This window comes from Chroicocephalus ridibundus, chromosome 1 (assembly GCF_963924245.1).
Source record: "Chroicocephalus ridibundus chromosome 1, bChrRid1.1, whole genome shotgun sequence".
Classification (NCBI taxonomy): Eukaryota; Metazoa; Chordata; class Aves; order Charadriiformes; family Laridae; genus Chroicocephalus; species Chroicocephalus ridibundus.
Genome location: NC_086284.1, coordinates 218,933,261 through 218,952,057, shown reverse-complemented (window position 1 = coordinate 218,952,057; position 18,797 = coordinate 218,933,261). Strand labels below are relative to the sequence as shown.

The 18,797-nt window shown below is 51.6% G+C and overlaps 1 protein-coding gene across 1 annotated transcript; it reads left to right on the top strand.

Annotated features, from left to right (window-relative positions):
• The first annotated feature begins 1,620 nt into the window (after positions 1-1,620).
• GDI2 (GDP dissociation inhibitor 2) lies at positions 1,621-18,611 on the top strand. Its single transcript, XM_063323734.1, has 11 exons — positions 1,621-1,825; positions 9,984-10,091; positions 11,005-11,104; positions 12,361-12,495; positions 13,769-13,967; positions 14,337-14,468; positions 15,040-15,139; positions 16,185-16,356; positions 17,069-17,213; positions 17,460-17,514; positions 17,591-18,611. The coding sequence occupies exons 1-11, from the start codon at positions 1,781-1,783 to the stop codon at positions 17,744-17,746; spliced, it is 1,347 nt and encodes a 448-aa protein (XP_063179804.1). The 5' UTR covers positions 1,621-1,780; the 3' UTR covers positions 17,747-18,611.
• The last annotated feature ends 186 nt before the right edge of the window (positions 18,612-18,797 follow it).

Genomic DNA, 18,797 nt, shown 5'->3' with positions numbered 1-18,797 from the left:
GGAGCTTTGCCCGGTTCTCCATCAGCCCCGCCATGTTGCCCTCCACGTTGCGTGTCCTGGTAGATATGGGGGATGCAGCCGTATGATCAAATTAAGATGTCTTAAGCCCTGCGGGTGTCTAATCCACGCCGGTGGCCCTGAGCCGTGTAAGCAGCTTTGCCGCTGCCTACGTGCTCCCTCCCCGGCTCGCTCCTCTTCCGCGGGATGCAGATCCACGGGGCGTTAGAACCAGCCGGGAAATTCCTGCCTCGCTTCAAGGAAGCGGTGGGTGGCAGAGACTGGGTAGCGACGAGGATTAAAAAAAGCACTCTTAAATCCATAAAAAAGAAAAAAGTTCAAATCTTCTCGAGAACGCGCCGGCTCCTTTGCGTCACTGCTGCGGTTTGGCCATGGACGCGGGGGATTCGCTGCACCCAGCATGATCCTGAAGCAGAGCAAAAACTCTTCTTCGCGTGTTCTGGGGTGAGAAGGGGGAAATGTGAGAGGTGTCATGTGCCAGAAGTGAAATCTGCGTTTGGGAAGTAGAAATACACCATAATTATCCTTGTTTGTGTTGCCGTAATTAACAAAGCGCTGTGCTTAAACGTGGAAAAGCACCGCAGGGGGGTGATGGCTGGGTCCTGCTGCGTGGGCACCATGCGGGGCACCCATGGGTGCTCTCCTTGCACCCGCTCTCCTTGCACCCTGTGACACCCCGGGATCCCTTGCACGTGGATGCTCACGCACTTTGCACACGCATGTGCCCGTTGCACGGGGATGCGAGTTCCCGGTGCGCACCCAACGCACCCTGTGCACACCCATTGCACAGGCGTGGACATGCGTGTTGCGCACAAGCACGTGCCTGTCACATGCGCACAGCCCGCGGCACGGTCGTGTGCGCGCACAGGGCGCTGGCACACGCGTGCACCCGTTGCACACACGTGTGGCTGCCGTATGGGGGCACGGGGAGGCCACGGGGAGCAGGCACAGGGCTGCCATGGGGTAGGGGACACAGGTGCCATGGGGGGACACCATGGGGAGGGGGCATGGGTGCCACGGGGAGGGGACATGGGTGGCATGGGGGACACCGTGGCCAGGCAGGGGTAGGGTGGGGAAGGGGCATGGGTGGCCAGGGGTGGCATGGGGAGGGGGTGTGGGGGACACCATGGCCAGGGGTGGCATAGGGAGGGGACATGGGTGCCATGGAGGACACCGTGGCCAGGCGTGGCATGGGGAGACACCATGGCCACGGGTGGCATGGGGGACACTGTGGCCAGGGGTGGCATGGGGAGGGGGAACAGGAGAGGGGACATGGGTGCCATGAGGGGATACCAAGGGGAGGGGGCACAGGGAGGGGACGTGGGTGCCATGTGGCCAGGGGTGGTATGGAGAGGGGGGCACCGGAAGGGGACACGGGTGCCATGGGTGCGTGTCCACTGAGGACCCGGAGGGGCAGAAGGAGGAAGGGGGGGGGGGGAAGCGCGGCGCAGCCCCGCGCATGCGCACCGCGCCCCCACCACGGTGGCAGCGCCGTCGGCCCGGCGCAGCGCCCGCCCCCTCTAGCGACGGCGCTGCGAGCCAATGGCGGGCGGCGCGGGGCGGTGATTGACAGGCGGGCGGGAGGGGCGGGGGCGGTGCGGCTCCGCCCCCTCCCGGCGCGGTCTCCTCACGGCGGCGGCGGCGGCTCCATTTTCTCCCGCTCCCGCGGCCCCGCAGCGCCCGGCTCGCCTCAGCCCCGGCCGGCGGAGAGAGACCCGAGAGACGCCCCCCCGCACCCCGCTCTTCCCTCCCCCGCGCCGCCATGAATGAGGAGTACGACGTGATCGTGCTGGGCACCGGCCTCACGGTGAGGAGGAGCCGCCGCCCGCCCGCTTGGGCCTCGGGCCTGCCGCGGGCGGCCGCCGCCCTGCCGGGCCCCGCCGCACCCCCCGGCCCCCCCTCGGTGCTTGGGTCCCTCCCTATCGCTCACCCCCAGTATCCATCCCCGCTCCCCCCGGGCGCTGGTGTCCTTTTGCCCGTCTATCACCTAATTATCATTAACTCCCCCCCCGACCTGGGGGCTGCTCCCTTTGCTTCCCCCCCCGCCCCCCCCCCCCCCCCCCGGGCACCCGGGTCCTGGTTCCCTCCTCTGGATGTCGGGATCTGTTCCCCAATATCTCACCCCCCCACGCCCCGCTGGGACCTTGCGGTCCTCTCTCTCATGTGTCACCTCACCATCGTACCCACCCCCCCCCCCCCCACTTCCCAGCCCCGTTAGGGTGCCTCGATTCCCGCTTCCCCCCCTAAATATTACCCGGGGGTGCCTGGGTTCTGGTCCCCTGTCCCCCCCTCCCCGCCACCTGCGTCCCTTTCCCAGTCTCTCGTCTAATTATCATAGCACCCCCCATCATTAACACACACACCACCCACCCCACCCCCCCGGGCATTGATTCTTCCCCACCCCCGGCTCGCCTACTTGCGTCCTTTTCCCCCGTCTCTAACCGCCCCCCCGGGCTGGGTTCTGCTTTTATATGACTACCACGGAGCCCCCTGTTTGGGTGTCCCCCCCCGTACCCCCCTCCAGACTCCAGGGGGTGTGTGTGGGGGGGCCCTCGCTCCGCCGCGCTGCCCGTGGGAGGCCCCAGGAAATGCAGTTGTTTAGCGGAGAGAGGGCGGGGGGGACGAGGGACAATAAAGCGCTAACGGGGATTTATTGCCTGTTTTTTAATTTTATTTATATATATATATATATTTTTTAATTATTTGATTTTTCCCTTCACCCATCCCGAACCTGAGGTGGCTGCAGGTCCATCCAGCCCTTTTCCCGGAGCCCAGCCCGGCTTAGGGTGGAGGCAGACCTGGTTCTTCCCCCCCCACACCCCCCCCCCTCCTCCTCTCCCCGCTCCGCCTTTGCAGCCTTCGGCTCCATCCAGCCCTGACTGCAGCAGGAGGGGGATGGGGAGGCGGGCGAGCCCTCCACGCCTGTCAAATTTGCCTGATTCCCCCCCCCAACCCCCCCCCCCAAAAAAAAAATCTCCTCTCTGGCATTGTCGCTTCCCCATGGTCGTCCCTGAGGAAAGCTGACAGCTGATGGCACTTGGGGGTGCGGCGGAGGGAGGAGGATGAGCCGTCGTGAGGCTTTGTCCTATTGTGGAGGATGCAGCCCGCGCTGCAGGCTGCCGAAAGGGGAGGAAAAAAAAAAAAATGGCAGTGCTGCTGCCCGTGAGGTTTGCTGGAGGATTTCTCCTGGTTCCTGTCTTCCTTCAAACCGGGGAGATGCCTGGGGCCACTGTTAGCTTATCCGCTGCGGGTTTAATAAGGGCTGAAGGGTGGATTGCAGGTTACAAACGAGAGGCATTGTTTGAAGAAGGGGGGAAGAAAATCCAACATGGTGGAGAGGAGGTTTTCCTTGCTGTTGAATGGCCTTTCCTGCTTTTGTTTCCTCCTGTTAATGGGGAGAGAGATGGCTACACAAAGAGAGATCTTTGGGGCTGGCCGTGAGGGATTTCCCCCACTTCCCCTCTTGATGATAATTGTAAATAGAAATACATGCACTTCCTACTGTGGCTTTGGGGCTGTGATTGACGGGGCTGCCACAGTGGCGAAGGCGTCATGTCTGCTGACAGACTGGGGCACAGCCACTCAAGGCAGATCTGGTTTGTCATCCCCCTGTTTTGAGTATGGGGACAATGGTAACAAAACCAGGATGCGGCACAAAGAAAAATGTGCAAAGTGTGGGAGCGTCTTCCCAGCTGCTGCTGTAGGGTAAACCCAACTTTCCTGGTTGCTTTCATTCCTTTCTCTCAAGGCTCTTCCTTTGAGGTAGCAGGAATGACTTAGGAGGCAAAAACTTCTTCCCTTTGATAGGGAAAGCTGCAGCCTGTCCTAAAAACCTGTCTCTGGCTCACCAAACCAGGGAAACGCACTTCTGGGGAGGTGAAATATAATGAGCTTCTAGTGAAGGGGCCTCCAATAGATCTGAGCTTCATTAAAATGTTAATTTATGCTTTAGAGTGAGCTGTGGTATCAAGTTGGTAAGCACCGTGCTTAATCTCAAACTGACAAATGCCAATGTAAATTTGACAAAAGGCCTCTTGTGAAATCACTTTTAAGACAAGCTAATGCTAATGATCACCAGTTGAGTTAAAAGGAATAAATTATGGCCGTATTTTAAGGTGTGATGACCAAACTCCAGACCCTGAGAGCGTGCAGGAGCGCTTATTTTGCTGCTGATGTGCAGGCTTTACCTCTGAAATACCAATTAGAGCAGGATGGACTTCACCTCAACTTGAGCAGCTGGTGCGGAAAAGCAAGTGAATGGAAACCAGAGGTCCTGGTGCAGCCAGCATGTTCCCGATCCTAAAATGCAAGATTTTGGCTCAACCGTTGTGGCTGGCGAGTAGTGTCAGAGTGGAGCCTGATTCAGGCTGGGCTACAGGACTCTTTCTGCAGTCAGATGAGGCATCAAACTGCAAGCTTGAAGGTTGCTCCTCCAACTTTGGTCTGGTACCAGTGCTGGCAGAGTCAGGCTTCCTGAGGAAAAGGAACTGGAAAACGCGCTGCGTATACACATTGTTTCTTTCCTTTTCCAAAGAGCCTTGAACTGTCGTGAAACTTCAGATGATGTTTTCAACCAGCCTTTTCTTAAAGCTGGCCCTTGCAGAAATGGCGTGTTGGAGTCCCACCAGGCAACTGCTGTAGCTGAGTGAGTTTGTGTCTCCTCTCTTGAAAAGCCTGGCTTGCGCCTCAAGTATTGATCTCGATGCTGCCTGAACAAAAGAAGATTAACTGGGGGTCCTGTTTGCTGGGTACTGGACCACTGTGCCACTCTGCCAGGCTACCTGTGGGCTGTGCCCATCTTGTGTCTTGTCCCATGAGAGTTGATGGTTGACTTGTCCCAGTGTTCATCTCTAGGACTTTTACAAAGCCCATAAAATATCTGTAATCCAGACCATCTGGGAGAGGCAGTGAGCAGCTGCTGATCTGGGGGGATTTTTCTTTCTCTTCCCAAAGTGAAAGTTCGGTTGTTGGTTTAAAGAGAAAAAAATAAATCGGCGGAGCCTTTGTAAAAGAGCTGCAAATGCATCTGTCGCAGTGGTCGTTCTGGTTGGGTCTGCAGGGCCACCTCTACGTAAGCACACAAGAGCACGTGTAGAGATACCACTTTTGATTGAGCTGAAATTCGGAACATGAATATTTCAGGTGCTGGTCTCTTCTTCAAGCAGTAATGCAAAACTAAGGCAGCTTTAGGACTGGGATTACCGGCACTCAAAATATTTCAGTTTTTCCCTTATGGATGCTAATTGGAGACCCCGTTGCAGTGCCAAGCTTGTAAAGCTTTGTTTTAGCAGTATGGGGAAAAAATAATCCCAGTGCGTTTTTAATCCTGAATTAATGCTGATACGACAGACTCAAACCTAACATGAGGTATAACTAACTCATACGAGAGTGCTATGTTCCTCCCGATCCCTCTGTGCATCGAGCGGTGGTGAAGTGTCAGGCCGTGTGTGGTAACTACAGGGCAGGTATCTGCACAGTGCTGGTGGGTCTGGTGTCCCAGCACGAGAGCTGGTAGATCTTCTAGCTACCGCATCCTGGAGGTGCTGGTGGAAATGGCTTCTCCAAGTTACTCAAGGTTTAATAGCTTTAAGATCCTTGGCTTAGGCTTGCTAGGTGCGTCGTGCATTGCAGATTAGGCAGCATCTTTCTCCAGACTTACTGCACAAACTCGTTTTTAATCTGGTGCAGTAATCGGCAGGCTGGAGAACACCTCGTGTTTTTATTTTCAGACTTGTCTTTTCAGTTCACCTTAATTTATACCTCTCTGGTCTGGAAATGGCTCGGTACTTGTTTACCAGGATGTTCAGGAGTGGAATGTTGTGCCCTCTGACAGGAGTTCGTTCCCTGCTTTCTGTGCTCCAGACAGCCTGGGTTATTTGACGTGAATGTTGGGCATAATTAAACTACCCTGTTCAGCCCCGGTAGATGGACACCATGTTCCTGCTGGGTTTTCTCTCATTGCAGGCGCCAGTGGGTTGAACTAAGCTTCTTACCTGCCAGCTGCCTCACCGCGTTAAAGCTATATAAATCCATTGCAAAGATACACGTTCACTTTCTGTAGGAGCAGAGTAGCCAAGACTGTTTGGTTCAAGATATATTTAATCGTATAGACACAGGCCTTATTACTTAAAGAGCCTAAAAAACATCAAAGTGACTGCGAGGACCAAGTGGAGTGTCGCTGTCCCTTGCATCATCCCCTGGTAGCTGAGGGGATTGCTCAAGTGCCATGAGTAATTGCTTTTGCAAAGTAGAGCTTTGAGCGTTGCTTGCCAGAGTCTGGTGTGGTAGACACGGCCAGCGTATGTTAGAGGTGGAATAGCCTGGGCGACGCTAACGAGCTGTGTGTAACTACTTGCACAGCCCCGTCTTTCTAAGAAAGAGCTCTTGCTGTGCCAGAACCCCTTGTTGAAGATGAAGGGATCTTGCTAAATGTTTTGCGTGGAATCCTCCCCTCGGTGCTGTTAGATGGACCGACGCTGGCTCAAGTTTCCATCGGTCTGTCTGAGCCTTTCTGAACTGCCGCCCTACTTGGAGAAAATCCATGTAAAGCGACTTGCTTCCCTCCATTCCTGAAGGCTTCTGTGTGCAGAAGGCCTATTCCTGAGCAGTTTGTGCAAGCGAGGGAAGAGCTGACGGTCTTAAGCAAGCATGGAAATGCCAATACCTCCAAGTTACCTATTATTCCCTTTTTTTTTTTTTTTTTTTCATGGATTTGTATTGGATGTGCTGTCTCCGTGTTTCTGGTGCGCCTTGTGCTCTGGTTCTGTGCTCTCCGGCCATTTGAAGCGGCCAAGCAGTGCCGCAGACGACATCAGTCGCTGTAAGACTTGCTCTGTCATTCATTCGACAGCACAATGCGACCTCTTGGGAGCCTGTCGTAACCTGAACTGGCTGAAGCGGTGGATTATAGTAGCACAGTGTGACTGTAATTTGCAGGAAGGTTGTGTTCGACCCCAGCTGGATACCTGAAGCTTTCCCTGCTGTGTCTTGGTGCCCCTTTTTGCTGTCAACAGCTGCTCGGTTTTATCCATTTGCACAGGGTTGATGTTTTTAATATGGTCAGAAAGCCACAGATTTGAACTCTGACGCTTCCCCTTTTTTATTTGCAGTCTAAACTGTCTCCAGCCCTTCCCTTATCGGTACAGGCTGTTTGTTTTCCTCGCTCCCTGACCCGAACGACAGAATGACATATCAAGCGGTTCCTAGACGCGGACTAGCGCGCCCGTGGATGGCTCTAGCCAGCGGCCAGCCAGTGCAGCCGTCGAAAGGAATTGCTGAGCTGGGAGGATAAATCTATTGTGCCTCTCGTGTTTTATGACCGTGCCGTTGCCTCATCGGCTGCGAAGGGAAGCGACAGTGAAAAGCCTGCGCGGGATTTCAACACCTGGGGCTCTGCAGGAGCCTGGGTGACATTACAAACCTGTTAAATGAGCCTTGGATAAAATAGTATCGTAATACCTCCACCTCGATGCCCATATCGGTGTTTAATGGGTATGAAATAAGATTGAAAAGGTACTTAAGACCTCTTACATCTTCTGCTGGTACCCAAATTTGCCTAGGGGGGATGCTGCCAGTTTGGACAGGCAACCTGTTGAAGGGATACACGCTAACTGGGAAGTGATGGATGTGCTGCTCTGAGAAGAGAGAGCAAGAAATGCTTTGAAGTTTCCTTGAATGGAGGAAGGAAATCAGCTGACAACCACGGAGCGTAGCTTCTGCAGATTTTACTGTAACTCCATCCCTCCAATTGATACTTATTTTGTTTTGAAATCCTGGTTGGCTTCTTCGTGGCTCAGCTCCAGCATGGACGCTGGCCATCCTCTACCTCCATCTGGCAGAGCTGGTGAGCCAGGGTTTTGGAAGATGTTCCAGGCGGGATAAAACCACAGGACAGAGCAAAGAATCAAAGCAGAGCCCTTATGTAGAGCTCCAGGAATTTGGTTTAACTGAGATCACACTGGCTAGTGGTGATGCATTTGGTGTGATAGTCCCACGTTGCATGTGGTAAATCATTAGTGATTTAACTGACACCATAAAAGCCATCTGTACTTGTGCGGTTCCTCAGCCTTGCAGGGCTCATGGCGCTCTCGAGTAGGGTCTTAACACAGGGTTTGGTGCAGGAGCGTCTGTTGGCAGGGTCTCTGCATGCTTCAGCCTGGCTGGAAAAAGTAGAGGCGTCTTGTAGGACGTGGGAGATCTGGAGTCTGTGGAGGATGGTATGGTGCTGGAAGGAGCAGCTGACGGATCATAGAGAGGTTTTGTGGGAAGTACTGCAGCTAATTCTGTTCACCATCCACGTGATGACCGTCAAACTTTGAAATCACCCACAGCTTGGAGTGGCCCATTCTTGCCACGCACCAGGGAGCAGCTCTAGCTTTGCTCTCTGGGGCCTTGGCTGAAGTGCCTCGCTCTTCCAGCAGAAAAGATTTGCCCATTGCCACCTGGAAGCACCAGAACAGCAAGTCCCAACACCAGCGATCCCTGCCAGCCATCCACGCAGCTACAGGTGTTGGGACACTTTGGAACAAAATAAGCCCCTCCTTTACCGTGGGGGTTGGTTTTTGGCTGGTGAAGTTGAAGATGGTTTTAAAAGCTTCCTTTACACCGAGGATTAACAGAGTTATGATCTGCAAGTCACGTAAACGATGTACGGTGGGAGACTTCTTGTGTTATAACTGTGGTTTGGCTGAGTTAACCGATACCCATATTGGCCAGTGTTGTCATAACATAGTTTGAAATAAGCCTCCTACACGCTGCAGCAGGGGGGAAGTGACACACGAGGAGAGTCCTGAGCGCTCCGTGGGGCAGGAGGCAGGTGGCGTAAACACAAAGGACCTCACGGAGACACAGGTCTCTCCCAGGAGGACCAAGCTCCTGGTGTTCTTGAATGAACCGCTCCTCCGCTCCTGGGCGTGAGGATGTGCAGCGGTGGCATCTCTCGGCAGCTGGATGTGGGGTTTTACAGGCTGAATAAAAGATAACGTGAAATGTGGCTGGGAACTACAAATTAGATAATGTTGATGGTGAATGAGAGCCCAGTTGCAGATGTAATTCTGCCTGTGGAGAGAGTTGAGGCAGAGCGGGGAAAAGTCAGTGAAATCTCCACAATAAGCGTGCAAGTATTCAAGGTTTTTGGTTTTTTTTAAGCTCTTTGGCTTGTGAGTGCCAGAGCTGGTGACCGGGTTAGTTGCAACGTTGTGTTTTAATGGGGATTTAGCCATGCAAGTCTTCAGCTGGTTCTGCAAGCTGCAACTTGTGTCCCTCTGCAATTAGTCTCAGCCCCTTGGTGTTGCGTTCAAACATGGCAGCTGATCTGCTGCTCAAAGTAATCTTGGTGTTTTTAATCTCAGTGAGCACATAGCAAGGATAGCCAAGTGTCTACTGAGATGATAAAGCTCCCAAATGGCTTAATTTATTTTTTATGCTTCCTCTGTCCTCTAAGAGTAGCTGTTGACTCTATTGTGTGTCCCAGTGTGGCAAATATCAACGGTTAAGGTTTTGAGGAGACTTAACTGATGTCTCAGTAAGACTTCATGCTCCCGCTGTCACCTATAAATGACAGCGCTGCCTCTCTGCGGACATCCTGAAATTGATAGCTGGTGGTTTAGGAGTATAGATTTTCCTAATCTAGCCCAAATGCACAAAATTCACAGAAACTTCCTCAGGGGAGCCCTGGTAGGTGGTGGTCGTGTGGTCAAAACATCTTGGTTGGCTTGCCCAGAGCAGACAGCGAACCTAGTAAGGGGTTAATCTGTCTCAAATAAGTCTTTCAGCATGTGTGTCTTAATTTTGGAGTGAGGCAACTGGTGTGTTTGTTTTCAAAGGACTATGCCGGTATGGTACCTTCAGATCCAGGCATGCAGTAGGCTGTCTGAACACGCTCTTTGAGAGAGCATCGCTAGGAAAAGCGGAAGGAGGCTCAAATGCAACTAACATGTCCTTTGCATCCTTTCCTCTCTCCGTAGGAATGCATCCTCTCCGGGATTATGTCAGTGAATGGAAAGAAAGTCCTTCACATGGATCGTAACTCTTACTATGGAGGGGAAAGCGCATCCATTACACCCCTGGAGGATGTAAGTACGGAGGCTGACACCCGCCTATTGTGTCCTCCCCAGGCACATAAAAGGGGGCTTTATTTCGAGCTATCCTAGGGGTGGATTCGAAGTAATTACTCTTAAGGATTTCCTTTGAGTAAGAATGTTTTATGGCACTTCCACAGCAGATAATAGCAGGGAGAGAAACCAGTGTGTATGTTTATACTTGGTAGATAGCACTTGTTTTCTGTAGTTCCCAGCCAAGATTCAAGCACGCAGTGATTGAGCGATGGTTCAGAGGTATAACGCCCGACAGCTAGATGTTAAAACTCTTCGGATAAATCGTTGCTGCTGCACTTGCCGGCAAATGTTGGCCTAAGAAATGCTGCGTGCTCTTTGTGCCTTGACGTTACACTTGGTCCTTGGTCTGCGAGCGCTTCCAGCTAAAAGGCACCATCTCATTGGGTTACTGCTTGCACCCTGCGATTGTGAAGCCCCTAAAGCTGTTAGTTTGGCTGATCAGTTTGATGTCAGGAAATCTCTGCTCTCCTTGCTGCTTAACTGGGTTAAATATAAATATTGGGGGATCTGATTTAAGTATATGGAGGAGCCCACCCTCTCCCGAAGCAGGCATTTTGATCAGATTACCTTTAGCTATGTTAAATGGTATTTCAGTTCAGCAGGTCATAAATTCCCAAGCTTTAAGCCTTGGAGAAAGAAAGACTGAATGAGCAAAATAATACTGTCTGATTCCTACTTTAAGAATTTACTGGATGTGAATTGTGTATTGCATCCAAAGTCAAATTCGAGCTAAAACACTAGCCAAAAGCTTGATGTGAAGAGCTTATGTTCAGCTGGGGGGATGTGGGGGTGGAAAGTGTGTACATGTGTGGGAGAAATTATACCCAGAGATATTTCCTCTAGTATAATAAGTTTTGTATTCTCTCCGAAGCTCTACAAAAGGTTTAATCTACCAGGAACTCCACCAGAATCTATGGGGCGAGGAAGAGACTGGAACGTGGACCTAATTCCAAAATTCCTTATGGCTAACGGTAAGCGATACTGAGCTCCCGAGTCTGCCTCGTAAGCTGGGTTGGTATTCAGTGCTGGGATCGAATAAACAGCCCTTCAGCCATCTCGTCGTGAGCTTGCGGAAGCATTAATCAAAGAGCTGCAGAAAGCTCGCTCGAGCGGATCCACACGCGTTTATGCCAGAAGCACCACAGCTTCTGCTCCATGACTCCTTCTGGCTGTGGACCTTTCGCACTCGGGAGATGGCTTCAGCTTGGAGCGTGCAGCAGTGGCACATCTGGAGGGTTTGAACGGCCGTTTTCCAGCATCCTCTCTTAAAGCGTTTGTATTTCTAGCCAGAGTTAATGCCATGAATTTGTGGGTTGTTATTCTTCCGTGGCTTAGGAAGAAACTGTTGATTCCATGGTGACTGTTAATTCCCTTTGTTCCTATTTTTGTGGCTTGCAGACTCTCTCATCCCTTATTGATGTTACAAATCCTCATTCTTTAATCTGTGTTCCAGTACTGGGACGGGTCTTCTGGACCAAACCCACTATTGCGGAAGTGCTTATCAATGCAAACGAGTTCAGGCACAACTCATTTTGCCAAATAGCAACCACTTGCTACTGAAATACCTTGTCCCTGAAGCAGGAGGGGATAGATGTATGGTGTAGTGCCAGTCTTGCTCAAGGTTAATGCGGTGGAAGACTTGATTCCAGTCAAGGTTTGGTCACTTGAGTCTCAGCGCGCACATTGTGGCGTGTTTCTAAGGGACATCATCCCTCTGTGGGGATGTGACAGTGGGTGGGGACAGGTCAGTGGGGGACAGCTCGACATTAGCTGCGTGCAAGCCAGGGGAAGTTGGTGGGACAGCCAATAGGCAGGCTGTGCTACATCGGAATAGTGAGGATGAGGAGCTGCTGTCACCCAAAGACGTGACCACTTTTGTCATGTTGAGTGTGAATGAACCACAAGGAGCAAAAAGCAGCCGTGTTCTGCGGGGAATTAACATGCTGCGGGATGGCTTTTAGTCAGAGGACTGATGGAAGCTGGAGTAATGACAAGGAAGCTCTTAATTGCCTGTAAGAAAGCCTTAAAACTGCCTGATAATTGCAGTAGTGAGTGTCTGCCGCACCCCGTCTGTTAGACAAAGGTGTAAGAGCTGTGTGGGTTGAACGCGGTGCTGCCGTTGAAGGGTTTGCTGTGTTGGAAGAACTGTCTGCCTTGTGAGAAGCGCTGTTCTCTTGGCTTCTGGCTACAGACCAGCCGGTTGACTTGTGCCAAACTTCTTTTCCAGGTCAGTTGGTAAAGATGCTGCTCTACACAGAAGTCACTCGCTACTTAGACTTCAAGGTGATCGAGGGGAGCTTCGTCTACAAGGGAGGAAAGATCTACAAAGTTCCTTCCACTGAGGCAGAAGCCTTGGCATCCAGTGAGTAGTCGCACCTTGCTTTGTGTCCTCCCGGGGCCACCGTCTCTAAACAAAGGCCAGACAGGTCTCTGCCACCCACATCTCGGGATATTCTGTGCTCGTGTAGAAAAGAAATCTGGATGCTCCTCAGGTGGAGCTACTCCATCTCAGTAACAAGCTGTGCTTAGCGTAGGATTCTTCTGCATCTCATTTGACTTCAAATGCCACTTGCAGTGTGAGTCTTGGGCTTCCTGAGCCTTGAGTTACTGTTTTCTTGGGGCTTTCAGATGGAGCCGGTCAAGCTGCCTGTTCTGTGGCTCATCTGGTGAGAATTTGGCTCCAGGGGTTACATTTGGGGCTTATGCTCTCAGCTCTGCCATAAATATTTAATGTTGGGTCCTTGTTGGATGGAATTGCCTGTGTGAAAAATGTTGCGTTTTGTCAGCAGGAAAACTGGAATCACTAATTCCGTCGTGTGGTACCTGGCTTAATCTTAATTGTTGTCTACTTAAATTCCGCTCCTCAGATAAAACAACTGATCATTCGTAATAGTGTAGTGAAATACGGTGGGAGCTGGCAGAGGGCTGTCCGTTAGCTTCAGATTCAGGGTGCGTGAGTGGCGTGTCAGTCATTCCTTCAGTTTTGGCCCCATTGTTGACCCTGAAGTAGTCTCTTAAGAGACTCATGCTGGCAGAAGTAGGAGGTGCTTTTGGTGCTGTCTCTGCCTTCGTGTTTCATCAAACCCAGTCTTGTTTCTGCAATTTGTAGAAAATTAAAACACATAAATGGTGCCTTGTCCAATCTGGTGTTTGAAATTTTGACCCTCGCAGCACTTGCTGGTTCCTTTGTGAGGCTGCAGGAGAGCCCAGCACCGCTTTGATGGAGCTTTAATCGCCGCTTTTTGACAATGCCAAGTCTGGTAGATACCAAACGCAGGTCTGTGCTTACGGAACCTCAGGTTGGGCTTTACACCAGGCCAAGTGGAAACTGCTCTCCAGGCTTTCCCCCAGCTGGAAGTAGTGTAGAAGACCGGCCTCCAGCCATGCCTTGAGGAAAGTTGGCTGCTCCACCTCTTGAGGTCCGGTGCAGCGGGACAGCTGCCAGTGTGGACCGGTATGGCAGATTTTGGTGTCTCCTGCTTGAACAGAGCGCCTTGGTTAGCCCTCGAGGTCAAATTCCACGTTAGCAAGTGATGTTTGAAACACTCGGTGGTTCTTACCCGCTTCTGATACACTGGCAATGGAAAAGCCGTTTAGTAGCTGTGTGAGTTCTAACAAAAATACCTTGGTTTTAGGCTTAATGGGCTTGTTTGAGAAACGCCGGTTCAGGAAATTCCTAGTGTATGTTGCCAACTTCGATGAGAACGACCCCCGAACTTTTGAAGGCGTTGATCCCAAGAAGACCACCATGCGCGATGTGTATAAGAAGTTTGACCTGGGGCAAGATGTTATAGACTTCACGGGCCATGCCCTCGCGCTCTACAGGACTGACGAGTAAGTCTGGGTTCAGTTGCTCCCCCAGATCAGCTGGGGTGCTGGGCGCATATCCGGATTGAGGGTGGGACGTCTCGCAGAACGTGTCTGTCCCCGACGCTGCGTGAATTTTAAAATACCGTGTCCTCTGCTGATGGGGTATTTAAACTTGTGGGTTCTTGGGGTTAATGAAGCATCTCCTTCCTGAATAAACCCCCCTGTGACACTTAAGTGCTTCTAAAAAGGGAACTTCCAGGGAATTACTTGCCAGGAGCAGCTGGAGGGTGGAGAAGGAAACTTCACAAGAAGCAAATGTTTTGCTCTCTGTGTCTATCCTGCTGTAAGTCTTGGTCTGTGAAATGTTGCAAATCATGTAACTGCCTTCTCCAGCTATCTAGATCAACCATGCCAAGAAACAATCAACAGGATTAAGCTCTACAGCGAGTCACTGGCTAGATACGGCAAAAGCCCCTACCTTTATCCCCTCTATGGCCTTGGAGAGCTGCCCCAGGGATTTGCAAGGTGAGAACTTGGGTTGGGACTCCAGTGTTTGCTCAATGCAGCTGTAGTACCTGGTGGGGGGGATCAGATATGTGGAGTCAGTCATCAGGCTTCCAAAAGGTGATGCCGCATACAAATACTGCGGTCGTTAACAGCTCTCTTGCTGTCTTAATCAAGAAGCAATTCCTCCATGTGAGATTGTTTCTTTCTGGGCTTGTTTACCGCGATTCCTCTTAGCAGTGGTAGTTCGGGGTTTGCGCAGAGATACCATTTGCGGCATCTTGTATATCCAAGAGGCTGGATTTGTCTACATGGTGTAGCCTACAGCACTGTAGGACTGTCTGGGTTGCACCAAGCAGATTCTTTCTAGCCGGATGTAATCGCACCTATGACTTGCTCCAAATACCGGCTGATGCCTCGCAGAAAGAAGAGCAGACAGCATCTGCTGCCTGCAGGTTTGAGCAGTGTATTTTGAAGAGGTTTAAGTCTAATGTGGGGTTTGCCCAAGTGAAACAGAAACAAGGGGCTGAAAGGGCTGTTAAAAACCAATCGTGCCCCTGTGGAACACGCTGAAGTGGTTTTACTCTTGCAGGTTAAGTGCTATATACGGAGGCACCTACATGCTGAACAAGCCCATTGAAGAGATTGTGATAGAAAATGGCAAAGTGGTTGGTGTGAAGTCTGAAGGGGAGGTACGGTACCTTCCGATTCTTTCCTTACTCCCCGCTCCCCATCTGGCCTCTCCAAACTGGGGCTGTTGGTCATCGATCTGAACAAATGCAGTAGAAGAACCCTCATCAGGGCCCTCGGACCAAAACTGCTTGGCTGGTGATGTTTTGCCCTGCGCTAGCTCGCTTAAGACATGATGTTTTCCTGGTGAGGAGCACAGCGCAGTGCAGTAGTCCTGCTCCAGGAGCTGGAATGTGGTCTCCATGGGCTAGCAAGGTTGTCTTCTGAATAAATCAGGCTGGCTGAACCGGCGAGGAGCTGTTGCTTGTGTCTGACCTGGGTATGGACTCAGCTCTGCTCTTGACGTTCAGTCTTAGCTGCTCAGGCAGCTGGCACGCGGCTTTTCTGCAGCTTTTTCTCCACCTGGCAATATAGAGCGAGCGAGAGTGCTGCGAGCTGCTTGGAAGCTATAAATGTGCTCCCAACTGGAGCGGGAGCTTCGCAGGACAGCTTAGCGTAGGGTAGGTTTGCTGGTAGGGTAATGTGTCCTTCCCGGGTAGGGGATGATGTGTCCTGGCTAGCAGCGGAGGTGATAATCCATGCTACGGACTGATGTGCCCAAGTGCAGGCAGCCTGGAGGCTTCAAATTGCTCAAATAGTAAACTATTACTGTAAAAACGAGTCCTGACGCCAACTGGTCAGTTCTTACCTGTTTGGTTCAGCCTTGACCACAGCAAGTTATGGTCCTAGACTGCAAGGACTGGGCTCTGTACTGGTTAGAGCTTAACGGTGTAGTCAATGACAAGGGGAAGACGTGATTGATCACGCAGCTATACGTAGGCTTAATTTTAAGAGTAACGCACTGAGATTTGGATGGCCCGAGCTGAAGCGTGCTGCTGGCAGGGAGATAAGAACCTGACGCAGGAACAACCACCTTGAATTGCTCTTTTTTTTTTTTTTTTTTTTTTTTTTTTTTTCCCCCCCCCCCCCAAATTGGCTGGTTCCTCACCTCTGGCTGTGTACGCGCCTCTGCGCAGTGGTCACCCGAGGTCTCTCTTGCCTCTGCAGGTTGCTCGCTGCAAACAGCTCATCTGCGACCCCAGCTACGTCTCGGACCGCGTCACGAAGGTCGGCCAAGTGATTCGGGTAATCTGCATCTTGAGCCACCCGATCAAGAATACAAACGATGCCAACTCCTGCCAGATCATCATTCCACAGAATCAGGTCAACCGAAAATCAGGTGCGTGGAGAGCGGGGAGTGCCGGGGGTGTGCGTGGGTCTCGTCGCGCTTCGGTTGAGGCTGGGTGGTCGTTAAAACGGCCTCGCACCAAACATGTGCTCCCCTGGTCCGGTGAGATGTGGATCAAACAGGAGAATGCAGACTGTGGCAGACTTCATGTCCTTCTCCGAAAATCAAGGACAAGATTTTTTTAGGCCCCAGCGAGGCTGTGCTTTAGAGCAGCAGCAGGGCAAGCTGGGGCGGGGGTGGGGGGGCACCTGTGGTCGGAAAACCGTGTGAGGAACCCGCCGAAGGAAGTGCCCCAGCCTGGGAGAAGTGGGTGAGGAGCACAGGGTGGGGACCTGGCAGCGGGGTGAGGGCTCTGTGCCGGAGGGGAAATGCTTCCTCGCCCTCAGACAGAGGGGTGGGCTGGCTGCTGGGGACCCCGCTGGCTTTCGGGAGCCTTCACAGCCCCAGGAAACTGGATTTTGGAGATGGCACGGGGCTGCTCGTGTCCAGGCCCATCAGCCAAGAGACCGAGAGCACGTAGGACTGCAGGGCAAGGACGGGACTCATTCAAGCGTGGTCTTAAACAAGACAAGAAGTGTCAGGGGAGCAGGAGGAAGCGCATGAGTGTGCAAGTTAGAGGTGGCTTTTTGGATGGGGCAGGCCTGACCCGGGCTGTTGGCTCTCCTGGCGCGTCCTGACCTGCTGCTGTGATGTGCTTCCCCAGACATCTACGTCTGCATGATCTCCTCTGCACACAACGTGGCGGCGCAGGGGAAGTACATCGCCATTGCCAGCACTACTGTGGAAACCGCGGACCCAGAGAAGGAAATCAAGCCGGCCTTGGACCTCTTGGAGCCCATCGAGCAGAAGTAAGGCCTTGACAAGCCCCCTCTGCCCCTTATCTCTCCGCTGCAAGCGTTCGGGCCTGAGGCATGCAGGCAGAGGGGATCTGAAGGTCATTTGGCTGCGCAGAGGTGTTGAAACTCTGAATTTCCTCTGCATCTGCCTATGCGCTGGGCAGAGTCTTTAATTCAACCGTTCTCGCACCCACAGCGGTGCTCTAGAACCATTCTGAAGCTTTATGATTTATTTTTTTTTTTTTCCCCTCCTTCCAGGTTCGTTAGCATCAGTGACCTGTTTGCACCGACCGACTTGGGAACCGAAAGCCAGGTTAGTTCAGGGCCGCGCTCGTGTTTGAGGGGGTGAGGAGAGAGGCTGGGTGTTAAACGGCTGCTGCTCTTTCCAGATCTTCATTTCTCGCACCTACGACGCCACTACTCACTTTGAGACGACGTGCGATGACATCAAAGATATTTATAAGAGGATGATGGGATCAGAGTTTGACTTCGAGGAGATGAAACGCAAGAAAAACGATATCTATGGGGAGGAGGAGCTGCAGTAATGAGAATCTCTAATTAGGAGAAATTTAAATCGGCTAATATGAATATATAAGGAACTTAATGAACACTGTATGAAATTCAATATTGTAAGGCCTGCTTTTGTAATCCCATCTCTGAGAGATTGAAGAGTACTGCACTGGTAATGTTCCCCTTTTGGATATCATGTGTTAATTATTTCATTCTAGTAGGGCTGCTGTCCAGAATCTGGCAAATTACTGACTGATTTAACGACTAACCTCGTAAGCGAAAGGCAGACTGAACCTTTTTTTTGTTTCTTTTTCTTTTTTTTTTTTTTTTTTTTTTTTTTGCAGACGTAGATGTTGGTGCAGATTTGAAATAACTCATTGACAGCTGTGTCTTACCTTGTCTTTTTAATCATTTGTAAACATCCTTCACAATTATGTGCTTCTGGTGAGCTAGTAGCCGTGACGGCTGTCACCCTAAACCTGATATCAAGGAAAATAGAAACTGAGCACTCCATTATTGTGGACAGCATCCCTAAAGTCTCTTCCCATCAATCTAACTCTGTGGCAAGTTGTATTATGGACAAAGCCCACATCTATTGTAGCAGCAAATGTTGGCTTCGTTCTGGGCACAGAACTTAACCTCCACTTAAGCTTCTAAAACTGTTTACATCGGTTGGGACACAGCTGTGCCTAAGGCTCCTTTGTGTTTTAATCTTAATAAAATTGAGAGAACAAATTACAGAGCAGGCAAGATGTGGAAGTATTTTCTGTACCCCTGGTGGCTTCTCGGATGGACCAAACGGCACTGCGGTATCGGTATGACAGAGCCTGTGCTTCTCGTGTCTCCTGAAGGCTCCAAATGACTTCTGTACTGCGAAGTAAAGCCAAATTCTGGAAACCAGTCCTGTGCTCTGGTCTGATTCACTTCAGTGGTACGAGCAGCACCTCCTTTCTGAGATCCCTTGGATCTCTGCCCACCTGCCAGGCCTGAAACGTGAGTGGTTGCGGAGCATTTCCTCCTAGAAATAATCGGGCTCGGGCTTCCTTGGTTGGGCTTCCTGGCCCCAGCTGCTCTCGGGGCTGCTTT

Excerpts from the sequence above, each read along its gene's own strand:
- GDI2 (XM_063323734.1), top strand. The coding sequence starts at position 1,781 with ATGAATGAGGAGTACGACGTGATCGTGCTGGGCACCGGCCTCACG. Across the intron at positions 12,496-13,768 it reads GGCAGAAGCCTTGGCATCCA|GCTTAATGGGCTTGTTTGAG; the intron begins GTGAGTAGTCGC and ends CCTTGGTTTTAG. Across the intron at positions 17,515-17,590 it reads ACTTGGGAACCGAAAGCCAG|ATCTTCATTTCTCGCACCTA; the intron begins GTTAGTTCAGGG and ends TGCTCTTTCCAG.